Raw genomic sequence first — 17,919 nt, 5'->3', positions numbered from 1 at the left:
ATGAAAAGTCAAGAATTTGTTGAATTTGTTAACTTGCTGTACTGGTCTGCTGAAATAGCAAACTATGCACTATGCACACGTTTTCAGTTTTTGCATTTATTACTTTGTTCAATGTTTACTTCATTGCTTGGGACCTGCAGAGGACCTGTTGGTTTGAAGTGACTGGCGCTGCCACTGACTGTGCCGTCCTTTAGTTGGCCTGTACCTTACAGATCCACTTTAATAAAAGGATGTGTCTATCTGTGCGTCTGTCCGGTTGCTGTGTCTCTGTAATTTCAAAACATGGCACATCACAAACATTTTTAGTAATACAATGCATTGCATCTATCATTCCAATAGATGGCACATCACAAATATTAAAACTTCTTTTACAAATCCCATACCAATTGGCACATAACAGACATAAACATTGTATGGTGCACTGCAAACATCAACACTGAGGTTTAAGCTGATTACTTAGATTTCCACCTATGAGGGATAAAGTCTCATTAGCCAAGTAATCTTCCATCTATTCTTATTATGAACCCACCTCTTCAAGTCAAAGTCTAGGGGAAAATGATAATGTTTTATTGCTTCATCCAGAAGGTTCCATCAGTAGGCAATTTAATGGGCAAGTAAGACCACAGAACAACAGCAAATGTACAAACTATATGAGATACTAAAAATGATAAAGCAATTCTAAAAAAAAAAAAGGCAGTACTGGCAGGTACCAGCAGGATCTTAGAATTATCAGAAAATTTGGAAAGAAGCATATTAAAATCAAAGTACTATTAATATGCTTAAAGGTAATAAGCCAAGTAACACACAGTATAAATTATATGTACATGTTTTAAACCTGTTTTGTATGTATGTATGTTGAGGAAAAGCCATAGCAGTAAACAGACTATTGAAATTCAGAAACAAAAGGAAGAACATTTTTACTATTTAAAAATATTTACATATTTTAACTATTTAAAAATGGGAGGTGCAAAAGTGAAGCAGTGTTGTGAGGAACCTCATTGAACAGTGGTAGACCATCTGGTATTATTAACTGGCACCCTTAGGACTAATGAGACAAACTACTAAATGAGTCAAAGAGAAATGTTCTTGCAAGCAAGTGTCGCCCATTAACTAATTAAAGTTGTCAAAAGACATGTTTATAGATTATTTCCAACAGGAGAACACACCCAGGCTCCTGTTTGTGGCCAAGCGGTGGAAGGAAGGTAGAAAAAGGGTTTAGAGGACCTCCGCCCTTCTTCTTGTCTTTGCTTGCAGAACATGCAGGAGGTACAGTAAGTCTGACAGAAGTTATAGTTTAGCTGGCGAATCTAAGCTGGGGTGTACTGCAGTACAGCCCACCAAATCCGTTTCCTATCAAAGATAATATTCATTCTGTTTATTAGCACACACATGCATCCCCTTAGGCACTCGATGATTCAGTCAAATAATAAACTGTCATTATGCAATGGAAAAAGAGTACAGGACCTAAGATACAGTAAGTTTTCCTATCAGTGTGTCATTTCCAGCGTAGTTTGATTTATGAAACCTTCCCTAAGCCAAGCGTTTTTTTTTTTTTCCCCATAAAATCCATCATTATGTCAGAATGTTTGATATCTTATTAAATCAAAATGTTAAAAATATTAACTATTTTTAGCTGCTGGACCTTTGAGTACCAGAACAATCCTCTTCTGTGTGTTAGTGATAAATGGATAGAGACAAAAAGATCACTAACATTTAGTCTTTATTTATTTATCTTAATAATTTTTTAACAATTTTTTTTAGTGCCTACTGTCACTACATTTCTTAAAAGGAATTGCCCTGTAGAATTCAATGATGTTTAATGAAATCAACACTGTGACAGTACAATTTTTAGTGCAAAATGATTAATATTACTAGTCCATCCATCCATTCATTTTCCAACCCACTATATCCTAACTACAGGGTCACGGGGGTCAGCTGGAGTCAATTCCAGCCAACACAGGACGCAAGGCAGGAAACAGTTACAACAACATTTATTTATATAGCACATTTTCATACAAAAAGTAGCTCAAAGTGCTTTACATAATGAAGAAAAGAAAAATAAAAGACAAAATAAGAAATTAAAATAAGACAACATTAGTTAACATAGAAAAGGAGTACGGTCCGATGGCCAGGGGGGACCGAAAAACAAAAAAAAAACTCCAGAAGGCTGGAGAAAAAAATAAAATCTGCAGGGGTTCCAGGCCACAAGACTGCCCAGTCCCCTCTGGGCATTCTACCTAACATAAATGAAATAGTCCTCTTTGTAGTTAGGGTTCTCACGGAGTCACTTGATGCTGATGGTCATACAGACTTCTGGCTTTTAATTCATCCATCACTGTTGGAACATCATGGTACTTAGAGTAGATGGTGGTGGCGCAAGCCACCACCAAAAGGACACCGGAAAAGGAAACAGAAGAGAGAGTAGGTGTTAGTACAGATTTTAGAGCCACCATGAATAGTTATTATAATGAATTGGATATACAGAGTATCAGGATTTAAATTACAGTGAAGTTATGAGAAGGCCATGTTAAAATAATGTGTTTTCAGCAGTTTTTTAAAGTGCTCCACTGTATTAGCCTTTCGAATTCCTATTGGCAGGCTATTCCAGATCTTAGGTGCATAACAGCAGAAGGCCGCCTCACCACTTCTTTTAAGCTTTGCTCTTGGAATTCTAAGGAGACACTCATTTGAGGATCTGAGGTTACGATTTGGAATATAAGATATCAGACATTCCGATATATTAGATGGAGCGAGATTATTTAAGGCTTTATAAACCATAAGCAGAATTTTAAAGTCAATCCTGAATGACACAGGTAACCAGTGTAGTGACATAAAAACTGGAGAAATGTGCTCGGATTTTCTTTTCCTGGTAAGGATTCTAGCTGCTGCATTCTGCACTAGTTGCAAACGATTTATGTCTTTTTTGGGTATTCCTGAGAGGAGTGCGTTACAGTAATCTAGTCAACTGAAAACAAACGCATGAACTAATTTCTCAGCATCTTTCAATGATATAAGAGGTCTAACTTTTTCTATGTTTCTTAAGTAAAGAAATGCTGTCCTAGTGATCTGATTAATATGTGATTTAAAATTTAGATTACAGTCAACAGTTACCCCTAAGCTTTTTACCTCTGTTTTGACTTTTAATCCTAATGCATCCAGTTTATTTCTAATAGCCTCATTGTATCCATTATTTGCCAATCACTAAGATTTCAGTTTTATCTTTATTTAACTTGAGAAAGTTACTATTCATCCATTCTGAGATACAAGTCAGACATTATGTTAGTGAATCAAGAGAATCGGTGTCATCAGGTGCTATTGATAAGTACAGCTGTGTGTCATCAGCATAGCTGTGGTAGCTCACGTTGTGCCCTGAGATAATCTGACCTAACGGAAGCATGTAGATTAAGAAGAGCAGTGGACCCAGGATAGAGCCTTGTGGAACACCATATAGAATATCATGTGTCTTTGAGTTGTAATTACCACAAATAACAAAGAAATTTCTCCCTGCCAGGTAGGATTCAAACCAATTTAAGACACTGCCAGAGAGGCCCACCCATTGACTAAGGTGATTTCCAAGAATATTGTGATCAATGGTGTCAAATGCGGCACTCAGATCTAGGAGGATGAGAACAGACAAATGGCCTCTGTCTGCATTTACCCGCAAGTCATTTACTACTTTAACGAGTGCAGTTTCTGTGCTGTGATTTGTTCTAAAACCTGACTGAAATTTATCAAGAATAGCATGTTTATTGAGGTGGTCATTTAACTGCATAATGACTGCCTTCTCTAGAATTTTACTTAAGAAAGGCAGGTTAGAGATGGGTCTAAAATTTTCAAGAGCAGAGGAGTCAAGATTATTTTTCTTAAGTAGAGGTTTAACTACAGCAGTCTTGAGACAGTCTGGGAAGACCCCCGTATCTAATGACGAATTTACTATGTCAGGAATATTATCAATTAGCACGCCCGATGCTTCTTTGAAAAAATTTGTTGGTATTGGGTCAAGGGCACAGGTGGAGGGTTTCATTTGAGAAATTATTTTATGTAAATCAGGTAAATTTATCCTAGTGAAAGAGTTTAATTTGTTTATAACGGAATACTAGGGTTTAGGAGGATCCTTAGTGTTGGGGAGATATACTATGTTATTTCTAATATCATTAATTTTTTGATTGAAAAATACAGCAATAGCCTCACAGGTTTTACTGGAAGTACTTAGGAGGCATTCCTTTGAGTTACCTGGGTTTAACAGATGATCAATCATCGAGAATAAGACTCTGGGATTACTAGCATTGTTATTTATAATCGTAGAGAAATAGCAGCGCCTCTCAAGACGGACTGTGTTATTGTATTCTGTTATTTTAACTTTTAATATTTCATAGTGGATAGTTAGTTTAGTCTTCCTTCATTTACGCTCAGCTCTATGGCATGTTCTCTTTAAATCAGACACTCTTTGGGTCTTCCATAGTATAACAATGCTAGAAAATTTTTTAACTGTCTTTTCAGGTGCAACTATGTCAACAGCAGCTCTCACCTTAGTATTAAATCTTTCCACCTTACTATTTACATTATCCTCGCTATTATAGTTGGCACTATAAACGGACTGATTACTTAGAATGTTTGTAAGTTTTAAAGCTGCTGATGAGCCAAAGAAGTGTTTTTAATAATATGCTTCTCATGAGTGTTTTCTACCATTATTTCTATATTAAAAAGTAGAAGAAAATGATCTGATAGACCAATATCAGTGATCTGCTTTATATCAACTTTTAGTCCTTTAGTAATTACTAAGTCTAACGTATGACCTGCTTTATGTGTAGGCTGATTAACGAGCTGTCTCAAATCAAAAGAGTCCAGGAGGTTCATAAATTCTTTTACTTTTTGGTCACACTGATTATCTATATGAAAATTAAAGTCGCCGACTATTGAGAGTGTGTCATAGTTCGCAATTAAAATTGACATTAAGTCAGAGAATTCCTCAAAAAAAGAAGCGTTGAATTTTGGAGGTCTATACACGGATAATACTAGAACGTGAGAATCTCCATGGATAATAAGGCAAGATACTCAAAGGACTTGAATTTACCAAAACTGACATCTTTACATTTTAACTGGTTTGAGTAAATGTTTGCCAAGCCCCAGGCAGGGTGCCAGCCCACCGCAGATATTACTAGTCATTATTTGTAAATAATATAATTTTGGCATTACGTGAATTACCATTCTTTTAACGTTATCCCCATTTCTGGTTGTTTTCTGCTGCTTTGATTTAAACAACCACAACTTCATCATATTTTACTTACTGTAATAAGCACATTGTTCTTATTAAAGTATAAGACACAGATTTTTAATTATTTTGGGATATACTTGTGAATATTTTCCTTTATGTGAATAAATTAGTAGTCTATCATTTAAAAATTAAACATGATCACAATAGCAACATGGTTTATAGTTTCTTTTGTCATTGTTTAACTTCAGGAAAGCACAAATGAAAAAGACAGTTTCTCAGGAATAGGAACATTGCACACCAGGCACTACAAAATGAACATTTTTAGAAATTTCTGAACGTTCTTCACTATCCATTTCCAAAAACAGTTCTGAACAATACGACGACAGAGATTTCTAAATGCAGAATCTGTTGTTTTAAATACATAATGACATGTGCAGCTCTGAGCTCCGTTATTTAGGTTTGCTGTGCTAACAATCAGTTGTGAAAATCATCTGACAGGCAGCCCAAGAACATCTTACATTGAGAAATGCCTTGGAATGCAATCTTGAAAAACGTATTTTTTTCTACAAATATGAATTATCAACACCATCAGTTTAAAATCTTTCATTGTCTCTACATTATTTCCCAGTAGTGGTTTGTTATGGACCTTTATCCTGATTCTTTTTGTGAGTTCTGCCCCTCTAACCCTCCCAGTATGTTTCTGCGCATGATCTGGAGATGCCCTTCTATCTCTTATTGGTATCATGTCTCCTTGTCTTTTCTTCTTTCCTCATTTCTGGTGATGAAAAATGTTTTCTTCTCATTTATTTTCTACCGGACCTTTCATTGTTCTCGCTTCTCTCCAGCTGAAAACATATTCTTCTAGCACTATTGGCTTTTTGGCACAAATCTTTCTTTTGGTGGATTCTTAATTTCTGAACCTTTGAAGATCCTTCTTTTCTAAACTATTGCTACTTAAATTATCTACTACCAGCTGTCCCCCGTGGCTCCACCCGCATAGTAGTGAAACAGGATAAACTTTAAAAATCAATAAACAAACCAGCTATCACTAGCTAAGCAGAGGTACGGTATGCTCCAACATGTCATGAGAGGTAGACCGACTTGAACGGAGGCTAACACGTGAGTGAGGAGGGCCCTGCCCGGATCCCCACTCCTGATGTCACGCTTCCCCTTCCCCTCTCCCTCAGCCTGCAGCCTCTGTCTCGGATTAGCAAGCAAACTATAATACTTAGTGCAATGAGAGAAGTAGCAATGTCAACCGGAGTATTCAAGCAAATTATAGGAAAAAAACGATCTAAATCCATTAAGTAGTTCTCTCGTGAAAAGTGGACAGACATACAGACAGACATTGGATTTTATATATGGAGAGATAAGAGTCAATGGAACTTCAGAAACAAATACTGAGAACTGCTGTAATTCCATTCAGGAACTGGGTGACCTTTAGAGTCGACTGGATTGCAACCTTGTAGCACTCACTTTGGGATGTCGAGGTGCGCAATGGTGTGTGTGTCTGTTTTTGGGAGCTATCTTGATTTTGTTTTTTCCCTGTTCATTTATTCTTTTTTTCCATATATTACATCTTGAATATTACTTTTTTAAATTTACTTAAGCAAAAATTTGTTTATGTGAAATTGTTTGCTGGCAATTTTCTATTTGTCAGCCTCTCTAATAAAAGTCTAATCATAGAAGAAGATAACAAAATATATATATTTTTCACGTAATCGTTCTGTGCATCTTATATCTTATGTTTTGTAATAAAGTATAATATGTAAGTATTTTTTTGGTACTGTCAGTGCTGTGCAGAGTGGAGGCAGGACCTCTGCGTTTTTCCCAGTTGATTCTGGGGTTTGTCAGGGTGTGTTCTTGCTCCTACTCTGTTCAATGCTTGTATGGACTGGGTGTTGTGTAGGGTCATGGGGTCCAGCGATTGTGGGGCATCTGTTGGTGAAGAAATAGTCACTGATCTTGACTTTGCTGATCATGCTGTGATCTTAGCGGAGTCAATGGAGGCTCTGATCGGGGCTCTCAAGAGACTGAGTGAGGAGTCAGTGTCTGGGCTTGTGAGTGTCCTGGATAAAAAACCAAGATCCAGGCCTTCAATGACCTCTTGGGCACAGCCATCAGTAGTGTGTCTGTCTGCAGAGAGAGTGTTGACCTCGTCCAGAGGTTCCGAGAGGTTTACTTACCTTGGCAGTGACATTCATGTCTCTGGTGACTCTTCCTATGAAGTCAGTAGACGGATTGGGAGAGCAAATGGGCGGGGGGGATGGGGGGTCATGAGATCCCTAGAAAGGGGTGTGTGGCACTCCCAATATCTCTGCAAAAGGACAAAGGTCCAAGTCTTTAGAGTCCTGGTGTTTCCTGGGTACCATTGGTTTGACTTTGTGTCGAATGAGTGGTTGCTCATAATGAGGCAAAGTACCTGAGGTAACATCAATTACAGCACTATGGCCATGTGACGCGATTCCACAAGGGTGATCTGGCACACAGGATCCTCATTGCTGAGGACCTCCATGGCTGGACCTGGCCAAGGGGACTCCCACATAACACTTGGCCGTGGCAGATAGATAGTCATTTCTGGGGTTGAGACTGGACTGCATGTTTGCCTGGGAAGCTTTCCTGGGATTGTTAGCTCTTTTGTCGTGTGGTGGGTACAGCAACACGCTGTACCAGTGCATGCTATCCCAACCTGACCTAACCTTTTGACCATCACAACAATACACACGTCTTTATCATATTTTATGATTAAAAAAAAATGCAACCTAAGGAGAATGTGAACTTCATACAAAAGTCACTGCGGCCAGCCATTTGTCCTTGGACCCAGGTAGCAACATTTTAACTATTATAACTAGTATGAGAGATTATAAAGACCTTATAAAGACCTTGAATTCGGGGTGTGGTGTTTATTTAAATACTCAACTTGTTATGTGGAGCTCTTCTGTGCATACCTGAGGAAATTTAGCAATTACTGTACTGCTCTGGTTTCATCAGACTGTGGTCTACAAAAATACAGTATGTGTGGTTTCAATTTAGGAATGAGATCTGACAGCCTCCCATCAGCTTCTCCTAATCAGAGTAACACCCAAAGATCAAAGCCCTTCCGCCTCAGGGACGTATTTGTATTTGAAGTGCAGTTGGTTGTACAGTTTTACTGCCCTCTTTGTTGTTCAGCCTTGCAACTTGGGTGGCACAGGTATCTGGAAACCTTCTCTGTGTAATTAATAACATGAGGACTCAGGGCAGGCTGTTTGAAACACACTTGTAAGGCACAGATTGATGCCAGGCTTTTTCCAAGCTTTTTTTTTTTTTGTATAATTTGTGTTTTATGCAGCAGGTGGTAGTGCAACAGTAAAACACAAAATTACACTCACCAGCTCAGATTGAAGAGACTTTATATATATTATTATTATCCCTTAACTTGGATTTTATTTTGGAGTTTATTAACTTGCACATCATAGTAGCAACATGTAAAGACACACATTAAAATGATGATGACCCTCTACTGTCTATCCATGCCATTGTTTGATTTCTCCAAAAAAGTAATCTGAATTATGTCATAAAATTCTTTGTGATTCATTCCATAAACTACAAATATTTTAAAAAGCAAGATTGCTGATCCAGTTCTAATGATACCGTATACACTAAAGGTTCTCAAACCTGGCTGCTGGTTATTGTTGCAAGCAGCGTTTGGTTTTTTGAACTCCTAGTCTAATTATTCTCAGTTTCTTTGTATTTGGTGTCAATGTAAAAATTGCAAACCTAAATTTGCCCGTTTTTTATTAGAATGTATCAAATGTATGGTTCATGGGCATAATGTAGTATTTGTTTTAATTTGGATTCTCCGATTTGCATCATCATCATGGTTTTCATTCGGCTTTTCCAGGTGTATTTCCTATTTGCTCCATCATTTACTAATGAGCACAGCAGTGGCTCTGACCCTGAAGTTTCATTTCAGCACTCAGTAGCATCTGCCTGGGTGTCCCGCTTTGCTTGTTGTCTTTATTAGGATACAATTAAGGGAGCAAACTACACAGAAAAAGGTAAATTAACAGGAAAATAACAAAGCTATAACACAAATAGACTTATTCGTTAATATTTGAATAATGTACAAATCTCACTTTTGTGGTTTTCTCAATGAAGAGAGGAGAGAAATAAAGAGCCCAGCTAATTAAATGAGATCAGTTAGAGGTAAAACAACTCACTGATTGTGAAACTGGTCCGAACAAAAACCTGCAGCCACATGGGGTCCCCAGGACTGAGTTGGAGAACCACTAGTATACTCTATACGAAACAGTATGTTCGTGTTATTTGGAAGTCATTTATTCAACTAAATTATTAGTAAAATAGGTAAAACTTGTTTATGCTAAAGTTAATTTTTAAGGCTTACCACCTTTAAAAAGATTAAGTGAAAATGGAAGTGACCAACAGTGGGTTAAGTCCGTCTGCTATGAGTTCTGAAGAAGTGTCCAGAAGTTGCCATTAGTAAGATCACCTTCAACATGGCTAAGTGCTGATGACTGTGTGGCATTAAACCTCCACCAAAGCAGGGCAAAGAGAAGCCCTTTTAGGTTAGAGTGGCATGACAAGTGCCATTGGGGGTGGGGGCTGGGGGGCGATAGACCCTGTCATGTATGATATCTTGGAAGGCAAATGCCCATTGTGTGAACCTGCCATGTTACTCTTTAGGAAGCTAATATACAGATACTGTGGGCTGGAAACAGAATACATCTGAACAACGGTTATGCAGCAGCTGCTACGGAGTTTATTTTGTCATTTCTTCCATTAGTTGTTTGTATTTTCCCTTTCTTTATACCATTATTGCATATAATAAACACAGAACTGTTGATATATTTGGATTCCTTTCTATATAAAGGATACTATATATAAAGGCTACTTTACTACTAATTATATATCTATTTTATGTAAGTGCATGTTAATTTAATTTTGTATGTTATTTATTCACATTTATTGCTAAATTTGTATTTATTTTTCTTTTCTTGTGATTATTTCTTTCAGATCTTGTAAAGCACTTTGAGCTACATGATGTATATAAAAATGTGCTGTAGAAATAAAAATGTTGTTTGAGTGTGGAGTGACAGCACAAACGCGCCCTGTCCCCTTAATGATTGTATTCTTGCTGACTTGGTAGTTACAGTATTATAAGTGCTGAGATAAACAATTCTACATCTTATTTTAAACAGATATATCCTGCTCTGACAATCTAAAGTGCAAAATAAGATAAAGACCTAATATGAAGCAATCCCTGCGAGACCCTGATTTATCCAAAAGAGTAGCAACAGTAACGGATGTTCAAGTAATTGAAAACAACATTAAAAATGCCTGAAAGATTAAGAAATGAGTTGTTCTTCATAGTGAATTAAATTTTTCTAATTTTAAGTAAAACTGGATAATCTTTAATATTGCTTTATTGTTTTTAGTGTGTTAGCTGGTTTGGAGGACCAGGTTAGGAGTACCGTAGTGTGAGATCCTAGATTGTAATTTAAGTATTACGCTGCACTGAATATTTCCTCAAAGTAGAGTTATTAGAAGATCATGGATTATCTGAAAGCCAATTCCTATCTTGTGAAATAAGCAAAGATTATTTTCTGTTCGCGTCTAAGCAAGAGTCTTCTCAAAAGCAGATGCTTGATGGCTTCACCCACAAGTAAGGTCTTGATCTGGATACGCTTTGGATAATCTGAATTAAGATAAATGTGTCCAATCTAACAGTTTGAGTTGAGTTTTGAGATTGTGTTTTGTACAGACTGAAGGTGAGTGTATTGTATCGAAAGATGACTCCATTCAATACCTGAATATCTAATTGATAGGTTGTGTTCCCAAAGCTGTCTATGATTATTCAGACTTTTGTTCTGCTTTAGAAAAAAGAAATACACACATTTTGGAAGGTAATTCATTTTAATAATATTAATTTTCCTGGGTAATGTACTGTAGAACTATTTGGTGAATGTGTTATTTAACACAGTCTGTCATGTTATTAATTTTGAACATGTCATTAAATTATTGTGAAATTATAATTCATGAAAACTGTAAACATAACTTAAAATATTTAAACCTTGTGCAGGGCTGTTTACTGCAGTCAATATGCTGTCATTCAAGAAAACCTGGAACCATGAAATTTTATAGATCTTCTTCATTACCTTTATTATAAATAGTATATACTGTAGAAGTGTTGAGTATGCGTTAATAATATAAAACTGCATAAAAATATATAGACAGTTTGTTTAAGTCCACTCGTCACACTCCATCAAATGCCTGTTATATAGTAATTAATTTATATCTTTTAAATGAAATGAAGCTTCTAGGCCAGAATATACTTGTATAATCTATGCTGGTATATTGAGTCCAAACTCAAATATATATAATATAGTAAATAACCTCATTCAGCTCTGTGAAAGAAGACATTTTCCAGCATCCAAAGACAGCACATATTATACAATATATATTATTATACTATGTCAGATTTTTAGATAATTTTGGCAGTGCAGTGGTTATCGCCATGTAGGTTTTCCTCTTGGTACTCCAGTTTTTTATCAAGTCCCTGTGACGTTGTGTTAGGCTGTTGGTCTTTTAATTGGCCAGTTTGAGTGTGAATGGTTGTGTGCCCTGTGATGGACATTCCCATTTGGTTCTTTCCATGTGCTCTGTGCTGTCCAAAGGGTTCTAATGTTTGAAAGGATAATTAGTCTTACATGAAAATAACAGAAAATGGGAGTTTGTTTTCCCTTCTGCTTTGTTCTATCAACATTTGAAACACATTTCTCATAATATTTCCCATTATATATACACAGCACCTAATAATACGCACATAACTCTGTCTTTTCAGTTTATTAATGTTGACAATAAATCAAGAGTATGGGCGTTAAAAAATATGTATAAAAAAAGAGTAAATTCTCTATGATATACAAACTTCACATGTAACTTTTTATATGTAATTTTACTTAACAGCTCAGAAGATATCCTGATATTTCTGTTTATCACTGTATGCAGTTGTGTGTGTCTTTGATGCTGACATCAGTTTCACAAGGTAAGAAATAATATTTTAAATATTTGTAAGACATTTTTAAGAGTATGTAAAATGGTTCACTTCTTTATTAAGCTTTCTGCTCTTATCTGTAAAATGTAGTTGTGTTGTGGCTTTTACTGCAGTAACTGGCTTGGATGGAGCTTGTGCTTCTCCATTCAGATATCCACGTGGGCCGGTTTGCAGTCTGCCAGTCTGACAAGTGAGCAGATCCTTCTCTCAGTTATAATAGTACTCTTTGCCCCCACCTTAAGATTATTTCCCCCCAGTAATATTAGAGAAGCTCAGGCTACATTTATGATTTCATGCTTTGCTGATGTAACAGGTACAGTAGTCTTGCAGAGCAAGACACCATTCTCACACAAGCGTCTGGCACAATGAGGCTGTAGGTACAGTGGGCCTAATACCGTCGGGTTTCTGCTGTTTCCAGATCAACGTCAAAGTTGTCATTCCAGGGCAGTCCTTTACGTTCTGTGAGTTAACTTTAAAGACAGCTTGTGATATAATAAAGCATGAACAGCACAAAAAGATATGCAAAACTACCTGTTTGAAGAAAAAATGAAAAAGCTTTCTTTGCCATGCATAATCAGCGAAACTTAGAAGAAATCCATAGGTAGACAGCTTTTAAATCTTTATTAGATAATGCAAATTCATATGCCCTCCTGCATACAGTCCTTGCTTTATGATGGTAGAGGCTAACTTTAAAAACTAATAATAATAATAATAATAATAATTCTTTATGTCTGTATAGCACTTTTATCAATACTCAAAAGTGTTTTACGTAGGGTGTGGGAAGCCTGATCAAATGAAAAAGAATGAGTATCCTGCAATGACAATGCTGATGTCATGATTCATTCAGTAACTAATAATTCAATTTTTACAGTTTTTGTTATGTTATTATTTGTATTTTTTTTTATCACTACTTTAATAATGTCACATTGGTGCTATTATGTGTAGAGCTTTAATCACAGGTGTTGCTATTTTCTGTAATATTTTCATGGTGATAGACATGATCATTAATGCTGCCTAATGTAATTTTATCACATTCTTGCTAAAATGTGGCAATACTATATAGTTTGAATTATACATGTAGTTTTTGTCTGTTTGTCGGTTTTGACAAATGTGGAATCTATTTCTGAAGTTATTTTTATGATTAATCTTATAAGTAAAAATTTTATTTTTGTTATTGTCTTGATTTATTTATTAGACTATTTATTTCATGATTGTGCGAAGAAAGATATCATTAATCACGTGACCTAAATGTGATGTCACAGAAAGTAACAATATAAATAGGTTGCTGATTTCATACTGACTTGTACTTTGATAAATTCAGGGTATAAGGTATATATCTTTTTAAGGTATATATCAAGGTATATATCTTTGTCATTCTTAAATATACAGTAACTAACTTTCAAACAAGTAGGCCCTAACAGTAATTTGTTACATTTGACTTTTGTTTTCATCTTGCCTCTTCGATTACTGTTTTTCAGTTTTGTTTGGCTTCCATGGTATTCTGACCTTTGCTTTTCCTGACCTCAGCATTTGCTACCTTAGTCATCTCCATTTTTTTTTTGACTGTTCTCTTATCCTGTTCCCAGAAAGGCACCATTCATCTCCTGATCAGATTTATCTCTTCTTTTCCTCAAGACTGACCATATTTTGTCATTCTGTTTATAAAAGATCTAAAAATGTCAGAAACAAAACCATATCAGGTTGACCTTTTAGGTGTAGTAAGTACATGCACACAATCTTTATCTATAATAATAAAAGGCAAAGCCCTCACTGACTGACTGACTGACTGACTGACTCACTCATCACTAATTCTCCAACTTCCCGTGTAGGTGGAAGGCTGAAATTTGGCAGGCTCATTCCTTACAGCTTACTTACAAAAGTTAGGCAGGTTTCATTTCGAAATTCAAAGCGTAATGGTCATAACTGGAACATATTTTTTGTCCATACACTGTAATGGAGGAGGCGGAGTCACGTATCGCGTCATCACGCCTCCTACGTAATCACGTGAACTAAAAACAAGGAAGAGATTTACAGCACGAGTCACACGCGGGAACGAAGGTAAATGACGTTAATTTTTGACTGTCTTTTAATACTGTGTAAGCATACATATTAACACATGTGCAATTAAACGTGTGCATTTACGGGGTGATTTCTCAGGCTTAAAAGCTCACCTTTTATCAAACGCGGGAACAAAGGTAACTGACGTTGTTCACTGTCTTTTAATACTGTGTAACCATACATATTAACACATGTGCAATTAAACGTGTGCATTTACGGGGTGATTTCTCAGGCTTAAAAGCTCGCCTTTTACTAAAAAGGTAAATGCAAAACTATTTTCAATCGGTTTATTGAAACGCTCCCGTTAAGGATTGCAATAACATATTCGCGAGATAAAAGAACGAAGTAGGGGGAAATGGAGGAAGAGCCGCGAACAGCTAAGAGCAAAAAATTAATTAAACAATTGAGAACGGAGCGAGTTAAGCATACAAGCATGTTCATAAGGGAAAGAAAGCACGGTGTAAAACGTAAGTTTAAATTAAGTTTATAGAAACGCTCCCGCTGCGGATTGCAATAACATATTCGCGAGATAAAAGTTTAATGAGAACACACGAGGTATAAACGAACCACACGCCGTGGCGCAACGTTAGGGGCAACAGTTTCAACCATTCTATGATCTGCTTCTCGCAACTGAAAGACGGCACATGGCGGATGTTAGCCGACTTGCTGACCGCAACGTTAGGGGCTTCAACTATGGCGCTGACGCCACATCTCAGTGCCAACACTTTGCAGACTGTACTTAAAAGACACGCCCTCCTCACTGGACAGTTAAAAACACCAATCAAAGTAACGATGACATCAAGTATTACCCAATCAAAAGTAGGAAAGGAGGCATCTTCATAAAATGCGTGTGGGATGATTTGCATGAGACGCTGCTTTAAAAAAAAAAATGATAAAAAAAATACGGGATAAATCCCGTCCAGTATTGATTCAAAACGGGACGCGCAATTTCATTCTCAAACGCGGCACGATTCCGTATTTTAAAGGACGGGTGGCAACCCTACAGTGCCAGGTAACCACCCATACAATCAGATTGTGATTCAGACTAGGAATGCAATGAATGTAATTACCCCGATCTACATACAAGGCGAAAGTCTTGCAACATTCAAAGATGATGGTTTGGGATAAGTACACCATACAACATAAAAGAACTTATGAAGCCTTGAACCGAAAAAAGCAAGATCTCAGAGATCGTAAAAAAAAAAATAGGAGGTAATGTCGTTTTACTCGCTGTAGATTTTAGTCAAACATTACCAGTTATTCCACGAGGGAGACCAGCAGATGAACTCAACGCGTGTTTAAAATCCATGCTTCTCCCACGCTCGGTTATATGTCGCGTGTTCTCCGGTAGGTGCATCAAAAAATGTATACATTTAAGCATGTAATGGGCAAACAAAAAATGAGGTATACCCGAAGGCACTGCAGTAGTACTTAATGTAACTTTACTTCTTAAATGTTAATGTTTTACTGTTTAATAATTTATACGCTTCTTATATGTTGTTCAAATTCTTTTATCAAAATACCACTGACAGCGCAATGCACGATAACATGGAGTGAATACACCATACGCATCCGCCCACGGCTGCCCTGCTGTGCGCAGATAGGAGTTGATTCTACAATAAAATAAAATAAAGATAAAAAGAGTAAAACAATCATCACCCATAAACCGTGTGTGTGTGTATATATGTGTATATATATATGTTGATATGTGGATGTGTATATGTATATATATATATATATATATATATATATGTAGATATGTATATATATATGTGTATATGTATATATATGTTTATATGTGTGTGTGTGTATTTTATATATATAAAACACAGCAACACTCATAACAATGACAACACAATTACATTGACAATCATGTTACGTTATTTTTAGAATGTTTCCTTTACTTTTTCATAACCTCTTTAACACACTACTTCTCCGCTGCGAAGCGCGGGTATTTTGCTAGTTTTATATAAGAACAAACAAAGAGATTCATAAAAACAGGTGATCAGTTCCATTTCACTTAATGCTTTCCAAAAGATCTCCAAAATTTAACTTTCAACCACACTACTTGGTAACTTCTCTGTGTGAAGAAACATTTCTCAACGTTTTAGTCAAACCAACTTTTCAACAGTTTTCATCTTTCCTCCTATTTTCTTGTTGAGGAATAAATGTTAAAGTAACAAATGGCATCCACCCTACTGATTCCCTTATTAGCTTTAACCATGATAGTCACATTGCCTCCTAATCTTGGTTTCCTTGACATGCAAACTTTTTAAGTAAGAAGAAACCATGGAATACTCTTATCCCTGTGAAAATTTTGGAGGAAAGAAAACTAATGTCAAATTTTGACATTTCAAAGAACCAATTCTTTAAATTACACATTTGTGTGTTCATAGCCATGCTTGATTTGATGTGTACCTATCGTTGGATGGTATATCTTTGGGAAGCGTAATGCTCAGATTGCTCTCAAAGTGTGGACAGGGTCAGAGCTAACTAGAGGAGGAGTTGTAATATTATCAGAATGGTTAGATCTAAGATATTTTTGTGAATTTCTTTGCTCTCAGGCATGGCAGCTGTATTATTGCATGCTACCAAGGTCCAAGAAATGGTGTGTTAAATATAATGTTTCTTTGAGTATTCCGGCATGACATGTCACTCTTTTGCAATGAGCTTGCAGAGGAAAGCCAAGAAGTGTGTATAACAAAATAGTCCCACACTCTGACTCTTTTGTGTTACTGAAGAAGAGGAATGTGAAGCTCCCATAGATGACCTGCTCTAGAATTGCTACTAATATTCAAAGCACTAGTTTAAAATACATAAAAAGAAAAATTCTGAAGATATGCATTCAAATAAAGCACAAAGTGGAAGCACAGAATCACACAGACTGGAATGATAATATTTTAGCTCTGCTGGTTTGATCTATTCAATCTAAAAATGGCCACAGACAACAAATGTGGCCACCTGCTACCAGAACTTCAACAGGACTAAATGAGAAAAACACATGCATTTGCATCTTAAATAATAAAGTTAACACTTATGTGGACACACCATTGCAGGTTTCGGTTCTGTAGTGGTGTGTGTTGCCTCTTTTAAATTAGCTCAGGAAAACTGAGATTTTACATAAAATAATTAACCACTGTATTCGACAAGCCTTTGAAATGCAGCAAAATGTCTTGGAAAGCATGCTTAGGCTATTTAATAAGAGTACACTGTAATACTCTGGACCATCTCTGGCTCCATATTTCAAGACAGACCATAACAGCACTAAAGAGAGGCCATAGTGGAGCTACTAGTCTGATTCCAGGATAACAGTTTATGACATATCTGGAATGATTACAATAACAGAATACTTTCAGCCTAGCTTTATAATACTAAGAAAGGAGATGTTCAAAAAGTTTAAGCATATGAAGGGAGTTAAGCAAAATATGTGCCAACTTTTCTTTGAAAATGTGTCCATTTGCAAGAATTGCTGCTTTCCATGCTTCTGTGTTTGTTGCTAAGTGTAGGGCTATCTTCCTTGATGTAATCAATCCATTTCTTCCTTCTTTTTCCACTTGCTCTTTTTCATTCTCCTTTCTGCTGTGCTGCCCAT

General features: G+C 36.4%; 1 protein-coding gene across 1 annotated transcript in view; it reads left to right on the top strand.

Annotated features, from left to right (window-relative positions):
- zgc:113337 (uncharacterized protein LOC503741 homolog) overlaps nucleotides 1-17,919 on the top strand; it is a 67,429-nt gene that overhangs the window by 2,418 nt on the left and 47,092 nt on the right. The window contains exon 2 of the mRNA XM_028800795.2: nucleotides 12,182-12,260. Coding sequence (XP_028656628.1) covers nucleotides 12,182-12,260 — 79 coding nt within the window. The remainder of the gene's footprint in view (nucleotides 1-12,181; nucleotides 12,261-17,919) is intronic.

The sequence above is a fragment of the Erpetoichthys calabaricus genome, chromosome 4 (assembly GCF_900747795.2).
Source record: "Erpetoichthys calabaricus chromosome 4, fErpCal1.3, whole genome shotgun sequence".
Lineage (NCBI taxonomy): Eukaryota > Metazoa > Chordata > Cladistia > Polypteriformes > Polypteridae > Erpetoichthys > Erpetoichthys calabaricus.
Note: the sequence above shows the minus strand (reverse complement) of the source record. Positions and strands in the feature narration are given on the sequence as shown.